The 23,556-nt window shown below is 43.6% G+C and overlaps 1 protein-coding gene across 1 annotated transcript; it reads right to left on the minus strand.

The window, feature by feature from the left end:
- Positions 1-2,131: 2,131 nt before the first annotated feature.
- Positions 2,132-20,871, minus strand: LOC139667909 (GATA zinc finger domain-containing protein 14-like). Its single transcript, XM_071547397.1, has 15 exons — positions 20,864-20,871; positions 17,803-17,945; positions 17,187-17,279; positions 16,881-16,964; positions 16,198-16,515; positions 15,265-15,582; positions 14,084-14,348; positions 13,209-13,397; positions 11,974-12,242; positions 11,308-11,625; positions 10,375-10,692; positions 9,271-9,588; positions 8,319-8,481; positions 7,176-7,352; positions 2,132-2,264 (listed from the first exon to the last, which is right to left on the minus strand). The coding sequence occupies exons 1-15, from the start codon at positions 20,869-20,871 to the stop codon at positions 2,132-2,134; spliced, it is 3,114 nt and encodes a 1,037-aa protein (XP_071403498.1).
- Between the last annotated feature and the right edge of the window lie 2,685 nt (positions 20,872-23,556).

Below are 23,556 nucleotides of genomic sequence, written 5' to 3' on the forward strand. Positions count from 1 at the left end.
TTTACTAACCTACAGCCTCAAGAAAAAGGTCCATCCCCATTCATTTTCACTTTTTGCACCTCTGATTGCAGAGATTACCAGGAATTAGCCATTGACAGAAGTTTTCTAATGCTGCTGCCCTAGCCAGCTGTAACTGGTGAGAATGACTCAATGTACCAGAAAGCAACTGATTTTTCGTTGTATTATCTGTGTATAGCATTGGGCCATGATGACAAAGTACTTTAACCTGGGATTAAAAAAGCATTAGCACTGCCATGACTTCTGAAATCTTAACTTGAATTTCAAATGTTCTTTTTCAATAAATCCTGTTTACAGTAGACTTGAGGCAACAGCGGGGTGTTGCTATGGCCATACAGCACCCAGTATACAGGCAAAGCAATGTAATTCTCTTTATTAAGTTGTGGAATTATTAAATAGGGCCATATTATTTAGACCCATGTGGGCCTACATGAGTCAAGGTAAACAGTCTCTACAATAAAAAAAAAAAAATATATATATATATATATCTATACCATGGACATAGCCTTCAGTAAATGTACCCTATTAATTTGTATAATTTAGGACTATGAACATATTATCTACTGTATATATTTGGATGTTGTTTCTATTTTTTCTTAGAAACAACAAAAAGATAGTCCAACTACACAAAGCCAAGTCACTGGCTCATTGCTTTAACTGACAGATCTCTGCAAACAAAGACTATAACATTCTGTGACAGATAAACAAGTGTAAAGAAAATCTACCTAGTCCCATACATTATTGTTTAAACAACTTTGTGTTCTCTGGTTTCTCCTATTGACCTTGACTTGTTAAAATTGTGGTTTCCACTCAGTTAAGAAAAGTGAAAATAAGTTAAATATTATTTTTTATAGACCCTGTATCAACACAATGGAATTAATCTTAAATATCCTACAAATGAAGACATCACTGACCATGAAGCTTCAATGTAATTTATTCAGTGTTGGTTAAAAATGATGCGAATCAAGCCATCGTTGTCTTCATCCTAATCTATTCCAATTTGTTGTGCTTGGCTTGCTGCCTTGACATCTGGTCGTTATGTAACGACCACTAGTTTGTTACCTGTCTATTAGCTAGTTGACGTTAGGAAGCAAGCTGTGAAGCTTAAAAAAACTTTGTACCGTAGCTTATTCAAACCTACGGGCTGTCAGGTTTAATTGCTTCCCTCATCTCTGCCACACTCTGTTTGGGCCAGAAAAAATATGTTGTTACCGTAACAACTGGTTCAGACTGGCAAACACTAATGCTTTTACTCTGAAATTGAGGTCCGTCTGGGAGTCAGGGCCTGTCCTGTCCACACCTCCGCAATACTTACTTATTTTCTGGATTGACAAACTAAAAGCAAAAAGTGTAGTAGTGGCGCCGTCGTGGGTGGCAGCCTGTCACAGCAGATCCCACTTTTCTTCTCTACTTTTCCATTTTTCTCTATATTGTAGCTACTTTTTCGCTCTTTTTGCACTACTTTTGTTCTACTTTTGATCTCTATTGTCTCTATTGTTATATATTATGTTCATTATCTTTATTCTATGTTTGTAGCTATTTCCTTTATTTCTTTATTACCTTGTAGTTGACATACTTTACTTCTTTGGCATTGTCCGTCAATTGCATGCTGTGGCACCTGAATTTCCCCAGGGGGGATCAATAAAGTGCTATTTTATCTTATCTTATCTTATCTTGTCTTAAAAGGAAAAATGCACATCTCTCTTTCCGTTTTCTGTGGTGTCAACTCAAATGCAAAAGCAAAAAGGCAGTGAAATCGTTCTTTCATTTATTGCACTTAAATAAGTAAAACGATTGATACGAAGGTACACGCATTGGTGGGGGTGGATTGAGGAATTCAAACATCATGATGTCTGGCAATGGAATTCATTAGTGGTATTAATGGTAAGTATCAGTATCAGTAGGTGTTCAAAAAAGGAAATTGTAATGTTAATTTTCACCACTGTGACTGGAGTTGCTTGTTTTATGCTTTGACAAAAAAGTGTTAAAAATGGGTCTTATATTAACTGTGCATTAATACATATTTTAATGATAAAAAAAAAACTATTAAAAGGTTGTATAAAAAATGGGATGAAAAATGATAATGCTATGACTATGACTTACCATTGTGCTGCTACTTAATGTAGACATAGGTAGGGTAGTTGATGGTGCTGCTGATGTAGTTGTTAGTGCTGCTGTTGGTGCTGCTGCTGTTGTAGTTGTGGGAGCTGCTGTTGTAGTCCGGGAAGTTGTGGTGGTAGGAGGAACTGTTGTAGTTGATGATTGTGCTGTAGTTGTTGGTGCAGCTGTGATGGGTGCAGCTGTTGTAGTTTGGGCAGTTGTTGTGCTTGGAGGAGCAGTTGTAGTTGTTTGTTGTGCTGTTGTAGTCGTTGGAGAGCCTGATGTAGTTGTTGGTGTTGTTGGTGGTGCTGTTGTTGTTGTGGGAGCTACAGTTGTAGTTTGAACAGTTGTGGTGGTTGGAGGGGCTGATGCAGTTATTGGTGCTGCTGTTGTAGTTGTTGCGGCTGCTGTTGTACTTTGGGCAGTTGTGGTGGTGGGAAGGACAGTTGTAGTTGTTGGTGGAGCTGTTGGAGTTGTTGGAAGAGCTGTTGTAGTTGTTGGTGTGGCTGCTATTGTTGTGGTAGCTGTTGTGGATACAGCTGCAGTTGTAGTTATTGGTTGTGCTGTTGTAGTTGTAGGACCTACTGTTGTAGACTGGGCAGTTGTGGTGGTAGAAGGAACTGTTGTAGTTGTTGTTTGTACTGTTGTAGTTGTCGCTGGAGCTGTTGTAATTGTTGGAAGAGCTGTTGTAGTTGTTGGTGCTGCTGTTGTAGTTGTGGGAGCTACAGTTGTAGTTTGAACAGTTGTGGTGGTTGGAGGAGTAGATATAGTTGTTGGTGTTGATGTTGGAAGAGCTGTTGTAGTTGTTGCGGCTGCTGTTGTACTTTGGGCAGTTGTGGTGGGAGGTACAGTTGTAGTTGTTGGTTGTGCTGTTGTAGTTGTTGGTGGAGCTGTTGTAGTTGTTGGAAGAGCTGTTGTAGTTGTTGGTGTGGCTGCTATTGTTGTGGTAGTTGTAATTTGGGCAGTTGTAGTGGTAGGAGGACCTGTTGTAGCTGTTGATTGTGATGTTGTAGTTGTTGAAGGAGCTGTTGCAGTTGTTGGTGCAGTTGTTGGTGCAGTTGTGGTGGGTGCTGCTGTTACAGTTTGGGCAGTTGTTGTGGATGGAAGAGCAGTTGTAGTTGTTGGTTGTGCTGTTGTAGTCGTTGGAGGGGCTGATGCAGTTGTTGGTGCTCCTGTTGTAGTTGTTTGTGCTGCTGTTGTAGTCTGGGAAGTTGTGGTGGTAGGAAAAACTGTTGTAGTTGATGATTGTGCTGTAGTTGTTGGTGCAGCTGTGATGAGTGCTGCTGTTGTAGTTTGGGTAGTTGTTGTGCTTGGAGGAGCAGTTGTAGTTGTTTGTTGTGCTGTTGTAGTCGTTGGAGAGCCTGATGTAGTTGTAGGTCTTGTTGGTGCTGCTGTTGTTGTGGGAGCTACAGTTGTAGTTTGAAGAGTTGTGGTGGTTGGAAGGGCTGATGCAGTTGTTGGTGCTGCTGTTGTAGTTGTTGCAACTGCTGTTGTACTTTGGGCAGTTGTGGTGGTGGGAAGGACAGTTGTAGTTGTCGGTTGTGCTGTTGTAGTTGTTGGTGGAGCTGTTGGAGCTGTTGGAAAAGCTGTTGTAGTTGTTGGTGTGGCTGCTATTGTTGTGGTAGCTACAGTTGTAGTTTGAACAGCTGTGGTGGTTGGAAGAGTAGATATAGTTGTTGAAGAAGCTGTTGGAGGAGCTGTTGGAGGAGCTGTTGTAGTTGTTGCGGATGCTGTTGTACTTTGTGCAGTTGTGGTGGTGGTAGGTACAGTTGTAGTTGTTGGTTGTGCTGTTGTAGTTGTTGGTGGAGTTGTTGTTGGAGCTGTTGTAATTGTTGGAAGAGCTGTTGTAGTTGTTGGAGAGCCTGATGTAGTTGTTGGTGTTGTTGGTGCTGCTGTTGTTGTGGGAGCTACAGTTGTAGTTTGAACAGTTGTGGTGGTTGGAAGGGCTGATGCACTTGTTGGTGCTGCTGTTGTAGTTGTTGCAACTGCTGTTGTACTTTGGGCAGTTGTGGTGGTGGGAAGGACAGTTGTAGTTGTTGGTTGTGCTGTTGTAGTTGTTGGTGGAGCTGTTGGAGTTGTTGGAAGAGCTGTTGTAGTTGTTGGTGTGGCTGCTATTGTTGTGGTAGCTGTTGTGGATACAGCTGCAGTTGTAGTTATTGGTTGTGCTGTTGTAGTTGTAGGACCTACTGTTGTAGACTGGGCAGTTGTGGTGGTAGAAGGAACTGTTGTAGTTGTTTGTACTGTTGTAGTTGTTGCTGGAGCTGTTGTAATTGTTGGAAGAGCTGTTGTAGTTGTTGGTGCTCCTGTTGTAGTTGTTTGTGCTGCTGTTGTAGTCTGGGAAGTTGTGGTGGTAGGAAAAACTGTTGTAGTTGATGATTGTGCTGTAGTTGTTGGTGCAGCTGTGATGAGTGCTGCTGTTGTAGTTTGGGCAGTTGTTGTGCTTGGAGGAGCAGTTGTAGTTGTTTGTTGTGCTGTTGTAGTCGTTGGAGAGCCTGATGTAGTTGTTGGTGTTGTTGGTGGTGCTGTTGTTGTTGTGGGAGCTAAAGTTGTAGTTTGAACAGTTGTGGTGGTTGGAGGGGCTGATGCAGTTATTGGTGCTGCTGTTGTAGTTGTTGCGGCTGCTGTTGTACTTTGGGCAGTTGTGGTGGTGGGAAGGACAGTTGTAGTTGTTGGTGGAGTTGTTGGAAGAGCTGTTGTAGTTGTTGCGGCTGCTGTTGTACTTTGGGCAGTTGTGGTGGGAAGTACAGTTGTAGTTGTTGGTTGTGCTGTTGTAGTTGTTGGTGGAGCTGTTGTAGTTGTTGGAAGAGCTGTTGTAATTGTTGGTGTGGCTGCTATTGTTGTGGTAGTTGTAATTTGGGCAGTTGTAGTGGTAGGAGGACCTGTTGTAGCTGTTGATTGTGATGTTGTAGTTGTTGAAGGAGCTGTTGCAGTTGTTGGTGCAGTTGTGGTGGGTGCTGCTGTTACAGTTTGGGCAGTTGTTGTGGATGGAAGAGCAGTTGTAGTTGTTGGTTGTGCTGTTGTAGTCGTTGGAGGGGCTGATGCAGTTGTTGGTGCTCTTGTTGTAGTTGTTTGTGCTGCTGTTGTAGTCTGAGAAGTTGTGGTGGTAGGAAAAACTGTTGTAGTTGATGATTGTGCTGTAGTTGTTGGTGCAGCTGTGATGAGTGCTGCTGTTGTAGTTTGGGCAGTTGTTGTGCTTGGAGGAGCAGTTGTAGTTGTTTGTCGTGCTGTTGTAGTCGTTGGAGAGCCTGATGTAGTTGTTGGTGTTGTTGGTGCTGCTGTTGTTGTGGGAGCTACAGTTGTAGTTTGAACAGTTGTGGTGGTTGGAGGGGCTGATGCAGTTATTGGTGCTGCTGTTGTAGTTGTTGCGGCTGCTGTTGTACTTTGGGCAGTTGTGGTGGTGGGAAGGACAGTTGTAGTTGTTGGTGGAGCTGTTGGAGTTGTTGGAAGAGCTGTTGTAGTTGTTGGTGTGGCTGCTATTGTTGTGGTAGCTGTTGTGGATACAGCTGCAGTTGTAGTTATTGGTTGTGCTGTTGTAGTTGTAGGACCTACTGTTGTAGACTGGGCAGTTGTGGTGGTAGAAGGAACTGTTGTAGTTGTTGTTTGTACTGTTGTAGTTGTTGCTGGAGCTGTTGTAATTGTTGGAAGAGCTGTTGTAGTTGTTGGTGCTGCTGTTGTAGTTGTGGGAGCTACAGTTGTAGTTTGAACAGTTGTGGTGGTTGGAGGAGTAGATATAGTTGTTGGTGTTGATGTTGGAAGAGCTGTTGTAGTTGTTGCGGCTGCTGTTGTACTTTGGGCAGTTGTGGTGGGAAGTACAGTTGTAGTTGTTGGTTGTGCTGTTGTAGTTGTTGGTGGAGCTGTTGTAGTTGTTGGAAGAGCTGTTGTAGTTGTTGGTGTGGCTGCTATTGTTGTGGTAGTTGTAATTTGGGCAGTTGTAGTGGTAGGAGGACCTGTTGTAGCTGTTGATTGTGATGTTGTAGTTGTTGAAGGAGCTGTTGCAGTTGTTGGTGCAGTTGTGTTGGGTGCTGCTGTTACAGTTTGGGCAGTTGTTGTGGATGGAAGAGCAGTTGTAGTTGTTGGTTGTGCTGTTGTAGTCGTTGGAGGGGCTGATGCAGTTGTTGGTGCTCCTGTTGTAGTTGTTTGTGCTGCTGTTGTAGTCTGAGAAGTTGTGGTGGTAGGAAAAACTGTTGTAGTTGATGATTGTGCTGTAGTTGTTGGTGCAGCTGTGATGAGTGCTGCTGTTGTAGTTTGGGCAATTGTTGTGCTTGGAGGAGCAGTTGTAGTTGTTTGTTGTGCTGTTGTAGTCGTTGGAGAGCCTGATGTAGTTGTTGGTGTTGTTGGTGCTGCTGTTGTTGTGGGAGCTACAGTTGTAGTTTGAACAGTTGTGGTGGTTGGAAGGGCTGATGCACTTGTTGGTGCTGCTGTTGTAGTTGTTGCAACTGCTGTTGTACTTTGGGCAGTTGTGGTGGTGGGAAGGACAGTTGTAGTTGTTGGTTGTGCTGTTGTAGTTGTTGGTGGAGCTGTTGGAGTTGTTGGAAGAGCTGTTGTAGTTGTTGGTGTGGCTGCTATTGCTGTGGTAGCTGTTGTGGATACAGCTGCAGTTGTAGTTATTGGTTGTGCTGTTGTAGTTGTAGGACCTACTGTTGTAGACTGGGCAGTTGTGGTGGTAGAAGGAACTGTTGTAGTTGTTGTTTGTACTGTTGTAGTTGTTGCTGGAGCTGTTGTAATTGTTGGAAGAGCTGTTGTAGTTGTTGGTGGTCCTGTTGTAGTTGTGGGAGCTACAGTTGTAGTTTGAACAGTTGTGGTGGATGGAGGAGTAGATATAGTTGTTGGTGTTGCTGTTGGAGGAGCTGTTGTAGTTGTTGCGGCTGCTGTTGTACTTTGGGCAGTTGTGGTGGGAAGTACAGTTGTAGTTGTTGGTTGTGCTGTTGTAGTTGTTGGTGGAGCTGTTAGAGTTGTTGTTGGAGCTGTTGTAGTTGTTGGAAGAGCTGTTGTAGTTGTTGGTGTGGCTGCTATTGTTGTGGTAGTTGTAATTTGGGCAGTTGTAGTGGTAGGAGGACCTGTTGTAGCTGTTGATTGTGATGTTGTAGTTGTTGAAGGAGCTGTTGCAGTTGTTGGTGCAGTTGTGGTGAGTGCTGCTGTTACAGTTTGGGCATTTGTTGTGGATGAAGGAGCAGTTGTAGTTGTTGGTTGTGCTGTTGTAGTCGTTGGAGGGGCTGATGCAGTTGTTGGTGCTCCTGTTGTAGTTGTTTGTGCTGCTGTTGTAGTCTGAGAAGTTGTGGTGGTAGGAAAAACTGTTGTAGTTGATGATTGTGCTGTAGTTGTTGGTGCAGCTGTGATGAGTGCTGCTGTTGTAGTTTGGGCAGTTGTTGTGCTTGGAGGAGCAGTTGTAGTTGTTTGTTGTGCTGTTGTAGTCGTTGGAGAGCCTGATGTAGTTGTTGGTGTTGTTGGTGCTGCTGTTGTTGTGGGAGCTACAGTTGTAGTTTGAACAGTTGTGGTGGTTGGAAGGGCTGATGCACTTGTTGGTGCTGCTGTTGTAGTTGTTGCAAGTGCTGTTGTACTTTGGACAGTTGTGGTGGTGGGAAGGACAGTTGTAGTTGTTGGTTGTGCTGTTGTAGTTGTTGGTGGAGCTGTTGGAGTTGTTGGAAGAGCTGTTGTAGTTGTTGGTGTGGCTGCTATTGTTGTGGTAGCTGTTGTGGATACAGCTGCAGTTGTAGTTATTGGTTGTGCTGTTGTAGTTGTAGGACCTACTGTTGTAGACTGGGCAGTTGTGGTGGTAGAAGGAACTGTTGTAGTTGTTTGTACTGTTGTAGTTGTTGTTGGAGCTGTTGTAATTGTTGGAAGAGCTGTTGTAGTTGTTGGTGCTGCTGTTGTAGTTGTGGGAGCTACAGTTGTAGTTTGAACAGCTGTGGTGGTTGGAAGAGTAGATATAGTTGTTGAAGGAGCTGTTGGAGGAGCTGTTGTAGTTGTTGCGGATGCTGTTGTACTTTGTGCAGTTGTGGTGGTGGGAAGTACAGTTGTAGTTGTTGGTTGTGTTGTTGTAGTTGTTGGTGGAGTTGTTGTTGGAGCTGTTGTAATTGTTGGAAGAGCTGTTGTAGTTGTTGAAGAGCCTGATGTAGTTGTTGGTGTTGTTGGTGCTGCTGTTGTTGTGGGAGCTACAGTTGTAGTTTGAACAGTTGTGGTGGTTGGAAGGGCTGATGCACTTGTTGGTGCTGCTGTTGTAGTTGTTGCAACTGCCGTTGTACTTTGGGCAGTTGTGGTGGTGGGAAGGACAGTTGTAGTTGTTGGTTGTGCTGTTGTAGTCGTTGGAGGGGCTAATGCAGTTGTTGGTGCTCCTGTTGTAGTTGTTTGTGCTGCTGTTGTAGTCTGGGAAGTTGTGGTGGTAGGAAAAACTGTTGTAGTTGAGGATTGTGCTGTAGTTGTTGGTGCAGTTGTGATGAGTGCTGCTGTTGTAGTTTGGGCAATTGTTGTGCTTGGAGGAGCAGTTGTAGTTGTTTGTTGTGCTGTTGTAGTCATTGGAGAGCCTGATGTAGTTGTTGGTGTTGTTGGTGCTGCTGTTGTTGTGGGAGCTACAGTTGTAGTTTGAACAGTTGTGGTGGTTGGAAGGGCTGATGCACTTGTTGGTGCTGCTGTTGTAGTTGTTGCAACTGCTGTTGTACTTTGGGCAGTTGTGGTGGTGGGAAGGACAGTTGTAGTTGTTGGTTGTGCTGTTGTAGTTGTTGGTGGAGCTGTTGGAGTTGTTGGAAGAGCTGTTGTAGTTGTTGGTGTGGCTGCTATTGTTGTGGTAGCTGTTGTGGATACAGCTGCAGTTGTAGTTATTGGTTGTGCTGTTGTAGTTGTAGGACCTACTGTTGTAGACTGGGCAGTTGTGGTGGTAGAAGGAACTGTTGTAGTTGTTGTTTGTACTGTTGTAGTTGTTGTTGGAGCTGTTGTAATTGTTGGAAGAGCTGTTGTAGTTGTTGGTGCTGCTGTTGTAGTTGTGGGAGCTACAGTTGTGGTTTGAACAGTTGTGGTGGTTGGAGGAGTAGATATAGTTGTTGGTGTTGCTGTTGGAGGAGCTGTTGTAGTTGTTGCGGCTGCTGTTGTACTTTGGGCAGTTGTGGTGGGAAGTACAGTTGTAGTTGTTGGTTGTGCTGTTGTAGTTGTTGGTGGAGCTGTTAGAGTTGTTGTTGGAGCTGTTGTAGTTGTTGGAAGAGCTGTTGTAGTTGTTGGTGTGGCTGCTATTGTGGTAGTTGTAATTTGGGCAGTTGTAGTGGTAGGAGGACCTGTTGTAGCTGTTGATTGTGATGTTGTAGTTGTTGAAGGAGCTGTTGCAGTTGTTGGTGCAGTTGTGGTGGGTGCTGCTGTTACAGTTTGGGCAGTTGTTGTGGATGGAAGAGCAGTTGTAGTTGTTGGTTGTGCTGTTGAAGTCGTTGGAGGGGCTGATGCAGTTGTTGGTGCTCCTGTTGTAGTTGTTTGTGCTGCTGTTGTAGTCTGGGAAGTTGTGGTGGTAGGAAAAACTGTTGTAGTTGATGATTGTGCTGTAGTTGTTGGTGCAGCTGTGATGAGTGCTGCTGTTGTAGTTTGGGCAGTTGTTGTGCTTGGAGGAGCAGTTGTAGTTGTTTGTCGTGCTGTTGTAGTCGTTGGAGAGCCTGATGTAGTTGTTGGTGTTGTTGGTGCTGCTGTTGTTGTGGGAGCTACAGTTGTAGTTTGAAGAGTTGTGGTGGTTGGAAGGGCTGATGCAGTTGTTGGTGCTGCTGTTGTAGTTGTTGCAACTGCTGTTGTACTTTGGGCAGTTGTGGTGGTGGGAAGGACAGTTGTAGTTGTTGGTTGTGCTGTTGTAGTTGTTGGTGGAGCTGTTGGAGTTGTTGGAAGAGCTGTTGTAGTTGTTGGTGTGGCTGCTATTGTTGTGGTAGCTGTTGTGGATACAGCTGCAGTTGTAGTTATTGGTTGTGCTGTTGTAGTTGTAGGACCTACTGTTGTAGACTGGGCAGTTGTGGTGGTAGAAGGAACTGTTGTAGTTGTTTGTACTGTTGTAGTTGTTGTTGGAGCTGTTGTAATTGTTGGAAGAGCTGTTGTAGTTGTTGGTGCTGCTGTTGTAGTTGTGGGAGCTACAGTTGTAGTTTGAACAGTTGTGGTGGTTGGAGGAGTAGATATAGTTGTTGGTGTTGCTGTTGGAGGAGCTGTTGTAGTTGTTGCGGCTGCTGTTGTACTTTGGGCAGTTGTGGTGGGAAGTACAGTTGTAGTTGTTGGTTGTGCTGTTGTAGTTGTTGGTGGAGCTGTTAGAGTTGTTGTTGGAGCTGTTGTAGTTGTTGGAAGAGCTGTTGTAGTTGTTGGTGTGGCTGCTATTGTGGTAGTTGTAAGTTGGGCAGTTGTAGTGGTAGGAGGACCTGTTGTAGCTGTTGATTGTGATGTTGTAGTTGTTGAAGGAGCTGTTGTAGTTGTTGGTGCAGTTGTGGTGGGTGCTGCTGTTACAGTTTGGGCAGTTGTTGTGGATGGAAGAGCAGTTGTAGTTGTTGGTTGTGCTGTTGAAGTCGTTGGAGGGGCTGATGCAGTTGTTGGTGCTCCTGTTGTAGTTGTTTGTGCTGCTGTTGTAGTCTGAGAAGTTGTGGTGGTAGGAAAAACTGTTGTAGTTGATGATTGTGCTGTAGTTGTTGGTGCAGCTGTGATGAGTGCTGCTGTTGTAGTTTGGGCAGTTGTTGTGCTTGGAGGAGCAGTTGTAGTTGTTTGTCGTGCTGTTGTAGTCGTTGGAGAGCCTGATGTAGTTGTTGGTGTTGTTGGTGCTGCTGTTGTTGTGGGAGCTACAGTTGTAGTTTGAACAGTTGTGGTGGTTGGAGGAGTAGATATAGTTGTTGGTGTTGCTGTTGGAGGAGCTGTTGTAGTTGTTGCGGCTGCTGTTGTACTTTGGGCAGTTGTGGTGGGAAGTTCAGTTGTAGTTGTTGGAGCTGTTGTAGTTGTTGTTGGAGCTGTTGTAGTTGTTGTTGGAGCTGTTGTAATTGTTGGAAGAGCTGTTGGTGTTGTTGGTGCTGCTGTTGTTGTGGGAGCTACAGTTGTAGTTTGAACAGTTGTGGTGGTTGGAGGAGTAGATATAGTTGTTGGTGTTGCTGTGGGAGGAGCTGTTGTAGTTGTTGCGGCTGCTGTTGTACTTTGGGCAGTTGTGGTGGGAAGTACAGTTGTAGTTGTTGGTTGTGCTGTTGTAGTTGTTGGTGGAGCTGTTAGAGTTGTTGTTGGAGCTGTTGTAGTTGTTGGAAGAGCTGTTGTAGTTGTTGGTGTGGCTGCTATTGTGGTAGTTGTAAGTTGGGCAGTTGTAGTGGTAGGAGGACCTGTTGTAGCTGTTGATTGTGATGTTGTAGTTGTTGAAGGAGCTGTTGTAGTTGTTGGTGCAGTTGTGGTGGGTGCTGCTGTTACAGTTTGGGCAGTTGTTGTGGATGGAAGAGCAGTTGTAGTTGTTGGTTGTGCTGTTGAAGTCGTTGGAGGGGCTGATGCAGTTGTTGGTGCTCCTGTTGTAGTTGTTTGTGCTGCTGTTGTAGTCTGAGAAGTTGTGGTGGTAGGAAAAACTGTTGTAGTTGATGATTGTGCTGTAGTTGTTGGTGCAGCTGTGATGAGTGCTGCTGTTGTAGTTTGGGCAGTTGTTGTGCTTGGAGGAGCAGTTGTAGTTGTTTGTTGTGCTGTTGTAGTCGTTGGAGAGCCTGATGTAGTTGTTGGTGTTGTTGGTGCTGCTGTTGTTGTGGGAGCTACAGTTGTAGTTTGAACAGTTGTGGTGGTTGGAGGAGTAGATATAGTTGTTGGTGTTGCTGTTGGAGGAGCTGTTGTAGTTGTTGCGGCTGCTGTTGTACTTTGGGCAGTTGTGGTGGGAAGTTCAGTTGTAGTTGTTGGAGCTGTTGTAGTTGTTGGAAGAGCTGTTGTAGTTGTTGGTGTGGCTGCTATTGTTGTGGTAGTTGTAATTTGGGCAGTTGTAGTGGTAGGAGGACCTGTTGTAGCTGTTGATTGTGATGTTGTAGTTGTTGAAGGAGCTGTTGCAGTTGTTGGTGCAGTTGTGGTGAGTGCTGCTGTTACAGTTTGGGCATTTGTTGTGGATGAAGGAGCAGTTGTAGTTGTTGGTTGTGCTGTTGTAGTCGTTGGAGGGGCTGATGCAGTTGTTGGTGCTCCTGTTGTAGTTGTTTGTGCTGCTGTTGTAGTCTGAGAAGTTGTGGTGGTAGGAAAAACTGTTGTAGTTGATGATTGTGCTGTAGTTGTTGGTGCAGCTGTGATGAGTGCTGCTGTTGTAGTTTGGGCAGTTGTTGTGCTTGGAGGAGCAGTTGTAGTTGTTTGTTGTGCTGTTGTAGTCGTTGGAGAGCCTGATGTAGTTGTTGGTGTTGTTGGTGCTGCTGTTGTTGTGGGAGCTACAGTTGTAGTTTGAACAGTTGTGGTGGTTGGAAGGGCTGATGCACTTGTTGGTGCTGCTGTTGTAGTTGTTGCAAGTGCTGTTGTACTTTGGACAGTTGTGGTGGTGGGAAGGACAGTTGTAGTTGTTGGTTGTGCTGTTGTAGTTGTTGGTGGAGCTGTTGGAGTTGTTGGAAGAGCTGTTGTAGTTGTTGGTGTGGCTGCTATTGTTGTGGTAGCTGTTGTGGATACAGCTGCAGTTGTAGTTATTGGTTGTGCTGTTGTAGTTGTAGGACCTACTGTTGTAGACTGGGCAGTTGTGGTGGTAGAAGGAACTGTTGTAGTTGTTTGTACTGTTGTAGTTGTTGTTGGAGCTGTTGTAATTGTTGGAAGAGCTGTTGTAGTTGTTGGTGCTGCTGTTGTAGTTGTGGGAGCTACAGTTGTAGTTTGAACAGCTGTGGTGGTTGGAAGAGTAGATATAGTTGTTGAAGGAGCTGTTGGAGGAGCTGTTGTAGTTGTTGCGGATGCTGTTGTACTTTGTGCAGTTGTGGTGGTGGGAAGTACAGTTGTAGTTGTTGGTTGTGTTGTTGTAGTTGTTGGTGGAGTTGTTGTTGGAGCTGTTGTAATTGTTGGAAGAGCTGTTGTAGTTGTTGAAGAGCCTGATGTAGTTGTTGGTGTTGTTGGTGCTGCTGTTGTTGTGGGAGCTACAGTTGTAGTTTGAACAGTTGTGGTGGTTGGAAGGGCTGATGCACTTGTTGGTGCTGCTGTTGTAGTTGTTGCAACTGCCGTTGTACTTTGGGCAGTTGTGGTGGTGGGAAGGACAGTTGTAGTTGTTGGTTGTGCTGTTGTAGTCGTTGGAGGGGCTAATGCAGTTGTTGGTGCTCCTGTTGTAGTTGTTTGTGCTGCTGTTGTAGTCTGGGAAGTTGTGGTGGTAGGAAAAACTGTTGTAGTTGAGGATTGTGCTGTAGTTGTTGGTGCAGTTGTGATGAGTGCTGCTGTTGTAGTTTGGGCAATTGTTGTGCTTGGAGGAGCAGTTGTAGTTGTTTGTTGTGCTGTTGTAGTCATTGGAGAGCCTGATGTAGTTGTTGGTGTTGTTGGTGCTGCTGTTGTTGTGGGAGCTACAGTTGTAGTTTGAACAGTTGTGGTGGTTGGAAGGGCTGATGCACTTGTTGGTGCTGCTGTTGTAGTTGTTGCAACTGCTGTTGTACTTTGGGCAGTTGTGGTGGTGGGAAGGACAGTTGTAGTTGTTGGTTGTGCTGTTGTAGTTGTTGGTGGAGCTGTTGGAGTTGTTGGAAGAGCTGTTGTAGTTGTTGGTGTGGCTGCTATTGTTGTGGTAGCTGTTGTGGATACAGCTGCAGTTGTAGTTATTGGTTGTGCTGTTGTAGTTGTAGGACCTACTGTTGTAGACTGGGCAGTTGTGGTGGTAGAAGGAACTGTTGTAGTTGTTGTTTGTACTGTTGTAGTTGTTGTTGGAGCTGTTGTAATTGTTGGAAGAGCTGTTGTAGTTGTTGGTGCTGCTGTTGTAGTTGTGGGAGCTACAGTTGTGGTTTGAACAGTTGTGGTGGTTGGAGGAGTAGATATAGTTGTTGGTGTTGCTGTTGGAGGAGCTGTTGTAGTTGTTGCGGCTGCTGTTGTACTTTGGGCAGTTGTGGTGGGAAGTACAGTTGTAGTTGTTGGTTGTGCTGTTGTAGTTGTTGGTGGAGCTGTTAGAGTTGTTGTTGGAGCTGTTGTAGTTGTTGGAAGAGCTGTTGTAGTTGTTGGTGTGGCTGCTATTGTGGTAGTTGTAATTTGGGCAGTTGTAGTGGTAGGAGGACCTGTTGTAGCTGTTGATTGTGATGTTGTAGTTGTTGAAGGAGCTGTTGCAGTTGTTGGTGCAGTTGTGGTGGGTGCTGCTGTTACAGTTTGGGCAGTTGTTGTGGATGGAAGAGCAGTTGTAGTTGTTGGTTGTGCTGTTGAAGTCGTTGGAGGGGCTGATGCAGTTGTTGGTGCTCCTGTTGTAGTTGTTTGTGCTGCTGTTGTAGTCTGGGAAGTTGTGGTGGTAGGAAAAACTGTTGTAGTTGATGATTGTGCTGTAGTTGTTGGTGCAGCTGTGATGAGTGCTGCTGTTGTAGTTTGGGCAGTTGTTGTGCTTGGAGGAGCAGTTGTAGTTGTTTGTCGTGCTGTTGTAGTCGTTGGAGAGCCTGATGTAGTTGTTGGTGTTGTTGGTGCTGCTGTTGTTGTGGGAGCTACAGTTGTAGTTTGAAGAGTTGTGGTGGTTGGAAGGGCTGATGCAGTTGTTGGTGCTGCTGTTGTAGTTGTTGCAACTGCTGTTGTACTTTGGGCAGTTGTGGTGGTGGGAAGGACAGTTGTAGTTGTTGGTTGTGCTGTTGTAGTTGTTGGTGGAGCTGTTGGAGTTGTTGGAAGAGCTGTTGTAGTTGTTGGTGTGGCTGCTATTGTTGTGGTAGCTGTTGTGGATACAGCTGCAGTTGTAGTTATTGGTTGTGCTGTTGTAGTTGTAGGACCTACTGTTGTAGACTGGGCAGTTGTGGTGGTAGAAGGAACTGTTGTAGTTGTTTGTACTGTTGTAGTTGTTGTTGGAGCTGTTGTAATTGTTGGAAGAGCTGTTGTAGTTGTTGGTGCTGCTGTTGTAGTTGTGGGAGCTACAGTTGTAGTTTGAACAGTTGTGGTGGTTGGAGGAGTAGATATAGTTGTTGGTGTTGCTGTTGGAGGAGCTGTTGTAGTTGTTGCGGCTGCTGTTGTACTTTGGGCAGTTGTGGTGGGAAGTACAGTTGTAGTTGTTGGTTGTGCTGTTGTAGTTGTTGGTGGAGCTGTTAGAGTTGTTGTTGGAGCTGTTGTAGTTGTTGGAAGAGCTGTTGTAGTTGTTGGTGTGGCTGCTATTGTGGTAGTTGTAAGTTGGGCAGTTGTAGTGGTAGGAGGACCTGTTGTAGCTGTTGATTGTGATGTTGTAGTTGTTGAAGGAGCTGTTGTAGTTGTTGGTGCAGTTGTGGTGGGTGCTGCTGTTACAGTTTGGGCAGTTGTTGTGGATGGAAGAGCAGTTGTAGTTGTTGGTTGTGCTGTTGAAGTCGTTGGAGGGGCTGATGCAGTTGTTGGTGCTCCTGTTGTAGTTGTTTGTGCTGCTGTTGTAGTCTGAGAAGTTGTGGTGGTAGGAAAAACTGTTGTAGTTGATGATTGTGCTGTAGTTGTTGGTGCAGCTGTGATGAGTGCTGCTGTTGTAGTTTGGGCAGTTGTTGTGCTTGGAGGAGCAGTTGTAGTTGTTTGTCGTGCTGTTGTAGTCGTTGGAGAGCCTGATGTAGTTGTTGGTGTTGTTGGTGCTGCTGTTGTTGTGGGAGCTACAGTTGTAGTTTGAACAGTTGTGGTGGTTGGAGGAGTAGATATAGTTGTTGGTGTTGCTGTTGGAGGAGCTGTTGTAGTTGTTGCGGCTGCTGTTGTACTTTGGGCAGTTGTGGTGGGAAGTTCAGTTGTAGTTGTTGGAGCTGTTGTAGTTGTTGTTGGAGCTGTTGTAGTTGTTGTTGGAGCTGTTGTAATTGTTGGAAGAGCTGTTGGTGTTGTTGGTGCTGCTGTTGTTGTGGGAGCTACAGTTGTAGTTTGAACAGTTGTGGTGGTTGGAGGAGTAGATATAGTTGTTGGTGTTGCTGTGGGAGGAGCTGTTGTAGTTGTTGCGGCTGCTGTTGTACTTTGGGCAGTTGTGGTGGGAAGTACAGTTGTAGTTGTTGGTTGTGCTGTTGTAGTTGTTGGTGGAGCTGTTAGAGTTGTTGTTGGAGCTGTTGTAGTTGTTGGAAGAGCTGTTGTAGTTGTTGGTGTGGCTGCTATTGTGGTAGTTGTAAGTTGGGCAGTTGTAGTGGTAGGAGGACCTGTTGTAGCTGTTGATTGTGATGTTGTAGTTGTTGAAGGAGCTGTTGTAGTTGTTGGTGCAGTTGTGGTGGGTGCTGCTGTTACAGTTTGGGCAGTTGTTGTGGATGGAAGAGCAGTTGTAGTTGTTGGTTGTGCTGTTGAAGTCGTTGGAGGGGCTGATGCAGTTGTTGGTGCTCCTGTTGTAGTTGTTTGTGCTGCTGTTGTAGTCTGAGAAGTTGTGGTGGTAGGAAAAACTGTTGTAGTTGATGATTGTGCTGTAGTTGTTGGTGCAGCTGTGATGAGTGCTGCTGTTGTAGTTTGGGCAGTTGTTGTGCTTGGAGGAGCAGTTGTAGTTGTTTGTTGTGCTGTTGTAGTCGTTGGAGAGCCTGATGTAGTTGTTGGTGTTGTTGGTGCTGCTGTTGTTGTGGGAGCTACAGTTGTAGTTTGAACAGTTGTGGTGGTTGGAGGAGTAGATATAGTTGTTGGTGTTGCTGTTGGAGGAGCTGTTGTAGTTGTTGCGGCTGCTGTTGTACTTTGGGCAGTTGTGGTGGGAAGTTCAGTTGTAGTTGTTGGAGCTGTTGTAGTTGTTGGAAGAGCTGTTGTAGTTGTTGGTGTGGCTGCTATTGTTGTGGTAGTTGTAATTTGGGCAGTTGTAGTGGTAGGAGGACCTGTTGTAGCTGTTGATTGTGATGTTGTAGTTGTTGAAGGAGCTGTTGCAGTTGTTGGTGCAGTTGTGGTGGGTGCTGCTGTTACAGTTTGGGCAGTTGTTGTAGTTGTTGGAGCTGCTGTTGTAGTCTGGGCAGTTGTGGTGGTAGGAGGAACTGTTGTAGTTGATGATAGTGCTGTAGTTGTTGGTGTAGCTGTCATGGGTGCTGCTGTTGTAGTTTGGGCAGTTGTGCTTGGAGGAGCAGTTGTAGTTGTTTGTTGTGCTTTTGTAGTCGTTGGAGAACCTGATGTAGTTGTTGGTGTTGCTCTTGTAGATGTTGGTGCTGCTGTTGTAGTTGTGGGAGTTACAGTTGTAGTTTGAACAGCTGTGGTGGTTGGAAGAGTAGATATAGTTGTTGAAGGAGCTGTTGGAGGAGCTGTTGTAGTTGTTGCGGCTGCTGTTGTACTTTGGGCAGTTGTGGTGGTGGGAAGTACTGTTGTAGTTGTTGGTTGTGCTGTTGTAGTTGTTGGTGGAGTTGTTGTTGGAGGTGTTGTAATTGTTGGAAGAGCTGTTGTAGTTGTTGGTGTGGCTGCTATTGTTGTGGTAGTTGTAATTTGGGCAGATGTGGTATTAGGAGGACCTGTTGTAGCTGTTGATTGTGATGTTGTAGTTGTTGAAGGAGCTGTTGCAGTTGTTGGTGCAGTTGTGGTGGGTGCTGCTGTTACAGTTTGGGCAATTGTTGTGGATGGAAGAGCAGTTGTAGTTGTTGGTTGTACTGTTGTAGTTGTTAATTGAGCTGTTGGAGTTGTTGGAAGAGCTGTTGTAGTTGTTGGTGTGGCTGTGTTGGGTGCAGCTGTTGTAGTTTGGGCAGTTGTTGTGCTTGGAGGAGCAGTTGTAGTTGTTCGTTGTGCCGTTGTAGTCGTTGGAGAACCTGATGTAGTTGTCGGTGATACTCTTATAGATGTTGGTGCTGCTGTTGTTGTTGTGGGAGCTACAGTTGTAGTTTGAACAGCTGTGGTGGTTGGAGGAGTAGATATAGTTGTTGGTGTTGCTGTTGGAGGGGCTGTTGTAGTTGTTGCAGCTGCTGTTGTAGTTGTTGGTTGTGCTCTTGTAGTTGTAGGACCTACTGTTGTAGACTGGGCAGTTGTGGTGGTAGGAGGAACTGTTGTAGTTGTTGGTTGTACTGTTATAGTTGTTGTTGGAGCGTTTGTAGTTGTTGGAAGAGATGTTGCAGTTGTTGGTGTGGCTGCTATTGTTGTGGTAGCTGTTGTAGTTTTGGCAGTTGTGGTCACAGCTGCAGTTGTAGTTGTTGGTTGTACTGTTGTACTTGTGGGAGTTGCTGTTGTAGTGTGGGCAGTTGTGGTGGTAAGAAGAACTGTTGTAGTTCTTGATTGTGCTGTTCTAGTTGTTGGAGGAGCTCTTGTAGTTGTTGCTGCAACTGCTGTTGTTGTAGGAGTTGCTATAGTTGTAGTTTGGGCAGTTGTGATGGTTGGAGGAGCAGTTGTAGTTGCTGGTGATACTGTTGTAGTTGTTTGAGTTGGTTGTGCTTCTGTGGTTGTAGTTACCATTATAATACTTGTTTTGGAATCAGTTGTGGTAGTTGTTGGTGCAGCTGTTGTTGTAGGTGATCTTGTAGATATGGTGTCAGCACCATTAGTTGTGCTCTTAAATGAGATTCAGGTATGAACACAAAAAAGAAAAAAATGTTATTAACAACATAAATTCATAGTATGACACTTATATCTCAATCTATATACTCAAGCAATGGGATAAATTTGTTTTTTGTTTGTTTTTTTGTTTGTTTTCTTTTTTTTTGTTTTGTTTTTTGTTTTTTTTACAATCAAGTATTTTAGCTGTTGAAATAAATTAGCATTGTTTTGTTTTTTAGTTATTTCTGTCTTTTTTTTTTCCGACAGTGCAGCCAACGGCAGCTAGTGGAATTCAACATGCGCCGTGGGTTTGTATATTTTTATATACCAAGCATTGTTTCAATAATGATAAAATAAAATTATAGTTTTTCAAATATATTTATTTGATTTATTTCAGTTCATTTTATTTCATTATTGCTTAATTTAAGTCAGATTTATATTGTTTAACACTTTATTTAGCACTTAAAATTGTAGATGTATTTTGAACAAAAATAGTATTCTTACCTTAGTAGCCCCAAAGCGAGAAACCAGAGACTTCACACTCAAACATACTACTTGCGCATGCGCCGGCGTTGCAGCGTGTGAAAGAAAGTGGCTCACAAGCTCGGTGGAAAAAGTAAATATATCAAGTTAATACCGAATAATTCTGTGTTAAAATTAGTCTGACGTTTGTATACAACATGACTTATAAAGGAGACCGCTCCACACGGCAAAAGGAGAAGAAAGAAGCTGAAAACAGCGACATGAACGCTATCATGGCGGAACTCAGGTCGGATCGTGATGAGTTTAAGACACTTAAATCACAGAGTGCCTCACTTAAATCACAGATTAATGAGGTGCATACCTCTCTCGAAAAACTCTTGGACTGTAAAGTGGAACGACTTGAGCGACTTATCGCTGAAAACCGGGAGGAGCTGAAAGCTGAGATGGACAATAAAGTAAGGCAAATTCAAGATAACCTTGATTTGGATATTGGACAGCTTTCTGCTAGAATGGATAGGATGGAGGCAAAACTGGATGAAGCAAAGCATCCGGCTTTCAAATTCCAGTCTGATGTGTCTATCATTATTGTGGGCCTTCCGTTTGTTGAAGGGGAAAGCCCTCTGGAGAGAGTGAACTCTTTACTGTCTGAGGGATTACATTGTGATCCTATACCGGAGATTGTTAATGCGGAGCGGATGAGGCCAAGAGGACGGGGGCCAGGTGTAATCAAGGTGGAACTTCGATCCCAGCAGGATAAAGTGGCTGTGCTTCGTCGTAAGCAGAGTTTGAGGGATAATGAAAGATTCGATCACGTTTTCATTCACTCTGCGAAGTCACACTCGGAGAGGCTGATCAACCTGAACTTTAGAACTCTTCTCAGTGAACTCCCGTTTGGAAAGGAGTATTTCCTGACAGGTAGTGGGAGACTGTTGAGGCGTGATCAGCTGGAGCCAGCGAACACTGCCAGCCGCAGCACAAGGAGCCGTGGGTCGAGGAGAGAGAATCTGGAGAACTGATCGGTAACTGCCCAACCCGCAAATGTTGACAATCTCACTTTAGTGCATTGGAACATAAACGGTTGGACCGTCTGGAACTGTGAACTCAGAAAAAGAATACTACTTGACCATAATCCTGATATTATCTCACTTAATGCAATTTAAAATGCAATGAAGGCATTGACTTACAGGCTTATACTTGGTTTGGTCACAACCGAGCAATGCACATAAAGGCAGTTAAAGGATCTGGGGGGAGTTTTATGAAGTTAAAGTAAAGGATAAATCAGTGGAAGGGATACTGGCACTACAATTTAAGAATAGGTCTTCTGGGTACTGTTTTGTTATTTTCACCTGCTATTTACCTCCAGAAGGATCCACTAGATCAACTGGCTCTCATTCCTTTTTTGGGTTTTTTACAGCCCAGATGTTTAGTCTGTCTGATGTGGATGCTGTTTATCTGTGTGGGGACTTCAATAGTCGTATTGGTAGTCTTGATGATTGTATAAGTGACGTGGATAATATTCCTGCCAGAATTAATTTAGAAAGTACTGTTAATAGCTATGGGGAAACATTAATTGAGTTTTTGAGAGATGTAAAAAGTTGTGTGGTCAATGGTAGAATACCCTTGGGCAAGGATAACTTCACTTCAGTTTCAGTTAAAGGAAAAGCGGTAGTAGACTATATTATTGTTCCACATGAAGGCTTAAGTAGCTGTGTTAGGTTCTGTGTTTTCACCCCAAATGAGTTAATTGAGAGATTAGGGGGAGATGGCTTTTCTTTACTGGGGGATAGATGTAAATTACCTGACCATTCTCTACTGATGTTAAAGGTTCAAGTAAGACCTTATTTTGCTAAAGAGGATTCACATTTACAGTGTGCTAGAAAAACTGTACCACAAAGGCGTCTCCCTGATTCCATTTTGTCCTCTAGCCAATGCGATTTTAGACTCTTTTTAGGGGTGCTCCTAAAAAATGATAATAAGCCCAACGAACCCGCCGGTACCGGGTCCACGGTGCAGTCCGTGTTTGATGAGCTCTCGCGAGCTCAGTTTTTAAGCTAGAGCGGAGCTTCCGGTATTAGCGGAAACTAGACATCCAGACGAATACGTAGGTACCATATTATACTAGCTCGCTGGGAAGCGGGCGTAACATAGCTCCAAATTCCGTGAAGTTTCTGACAACGATAAATGGGCATTCAAACGGGTCCCTTGACCTCTCACATCACGATATCTGAATGAAATTGGGCTCATTAGAACCGCAAGAGTCTTACCTTCACAACCATGTCTGACATATGTTAGCTACATAGGCTATATGAGCTCCATGGTCCTAAAGACACAGTGTTCATGCAGTAAAAAGCTGTGCCTTTTTTTCTTTCCCTATTTCTGCACACTGTGGTGCCTAAACACTCATGGAATTGTAGAAATTGGGTATGGCTACAAAGCCGAGACTCTTGTGAATCCAAAGAGCCCAATTGCATTCTTGTGTGATGAAATATGGCCTCATAGTAACCATTTCAATGTGATGACAGCATTTTTTAAAACTTGACCTTACTGTATAAAATGACCTATTGTGAGCTCTAGGATAATCACAGCCTCATGAAACTCTACACCCTGAATCTAGGCACCTAGGCCATTCAGAAAAATGTATGGGATGTCCAGGTACATTGAAGATAAGTGGGTTTTTCTGAGCCATTTTCAGAAAATAGTGCTTGTCATCCAATCGTCAAAATTGTAAAAAATCGCACAAATCTCAAATTTTCAAAAGTTATTGATACTGCATCACAGCATTTTCTTAAGTGTTTTTCAAGGTCATGACGTCTTCAGGTGGTCTTTTGGGGAGATTTTAACTGATGCACTTTATTATTTTAGTTAAAGTAGTCACAATGTTTCTTATTCTGATAGAATTTGGCTTTATGGTATATATACAGTACATTTATGGACAGTGAATTGAAGCATTGGAACAAACCCTCACTCATTGGAAATGTCTGTTTTTCTATAGATGGATATACGATTTTTGTTTTCAAGAACAGCCAGGTTCAGGTGAGAGAGTAAGGTCAAAATGACGTTACCTGACTGCATTGCCCACAGCAACCCAATATTCAATTAAAATAATGTTATAAATTGATATGGATCAATTTATACATTTTATTAGATTATAAATACTCTGTTTGATTGTTATATTTGCCTTTGGGTTGACAGCACAAAGAGGGAGAGAGGAGGATAGAGAGGGAGAGAAGGAGAGAGAGCAGGATGGAGTCGGCACAGAGAGAGAGAGAGAGAGAGCAAGAACCAGGTGAGAAAGTGGACAGGTAGTCAAGACCACATAGTTATAATGCCAAGGCAGCTTCTGTTTTGCCCACATTCATTCATTGCTTGATGATATGGTGGACTGTCCCCATGTTGTTCAGAGACTGAAACATTTCTCCTCATATCTGCTTTGCTATAACTTGATCTTTTACTTACTTTGGAAAGTTCTGGTCATTATGATTGAGTCTTTGCCTCAGGTTTTATTAACTAACTGAGGGTCCTCTCTAAAACAGGTGTATTATATTGAAATCTGTGATTGTTCATTCTGAACCATTATTATTATACACTACAATAGACCACCCAACTAATTTGCTTCTGAAGGTAACATTGTGTACCTAATTGAATTGAGGTTTGCCAAAGTGAAAGGGGTTGAATACTTTTGCAAACAGCATATTCAATTTTTCATTTTCTTAAAAAATATTTGGTGGTGTAAAACTTGTGTTACTTACTAGTAATTCATTAAAAGTATTATTGTTGTAAATTAAAATATCATATATAGAAAAATATTAATGTAGACCTATTAATTGTTATCCAGTGAAATTAGTGATTTAGCAGGGGGGTTGAACACTTTTGCAAGGCACTGTATGCATGTCACATTCTCATTAGGGGCTAAGCCCCCCTAAATGTCTGATCCTAGAATCCCCTGGTGGCACAGACCCCACCCTTCAAACCTCTCACCCCTCCCAACACCTTGAGTGATGGTGTCCTATAATTTTGGAATTTTCATTTTGGAATGTGAGTGATTATCTGTCATGAGTTTCTTTCAATGCAGATGTTATGAATGAAATATTGAAGGGGACATTGTCCTTTGAGAGGGGCAGTGAATATTCAGAGAACCTGAAGAAGTAGAACTTCTATTTACATAGGCTATTTGTTAGTAGGAATAGGGTTTTATATGGTTTAAAACAAGTAAATAAAAAATAATCTTTTTATTGTGTATTGGGTTTTCTCCCAGAGGAAATATGGAATGAGGAAATAGAAAAAATATATATTTTATTCAGCATCATAAGTCTGCATTATTGGGTTTAATTTGGAAGGTTCTTTAGTCCTTTTTTTGTTTGTTGTTTTGTCCCACAGAAATCATGATTACAAATATTTTAAGATTTCAGTTCAAATTCCCATCCGGACCATGTGGCTTAATAGAAAGGTTTTATGGTAGCAGGTCATAGAAAAATCTTCTAATTCCAAAAG

The sequence above is a fragment of the Centroberyx affinis genome, unplaced genomic scaffold, assembly GCF_046629955.1.
Source record: "Centroberyx affinis isolate AG114_WGS23_722 - 3 ecotype Tasmania unplaced genomic scaffold, CSIRO-AGI_Caff_v1 ptg005882l_1, whole genome shotgun sequence".
Lineage (NCBI taxonomy): Eukaryota > Metazoa > Chordata > Actinopteri > Beryciformes > Berycidae > Centroberyx > Centroberyx affinis.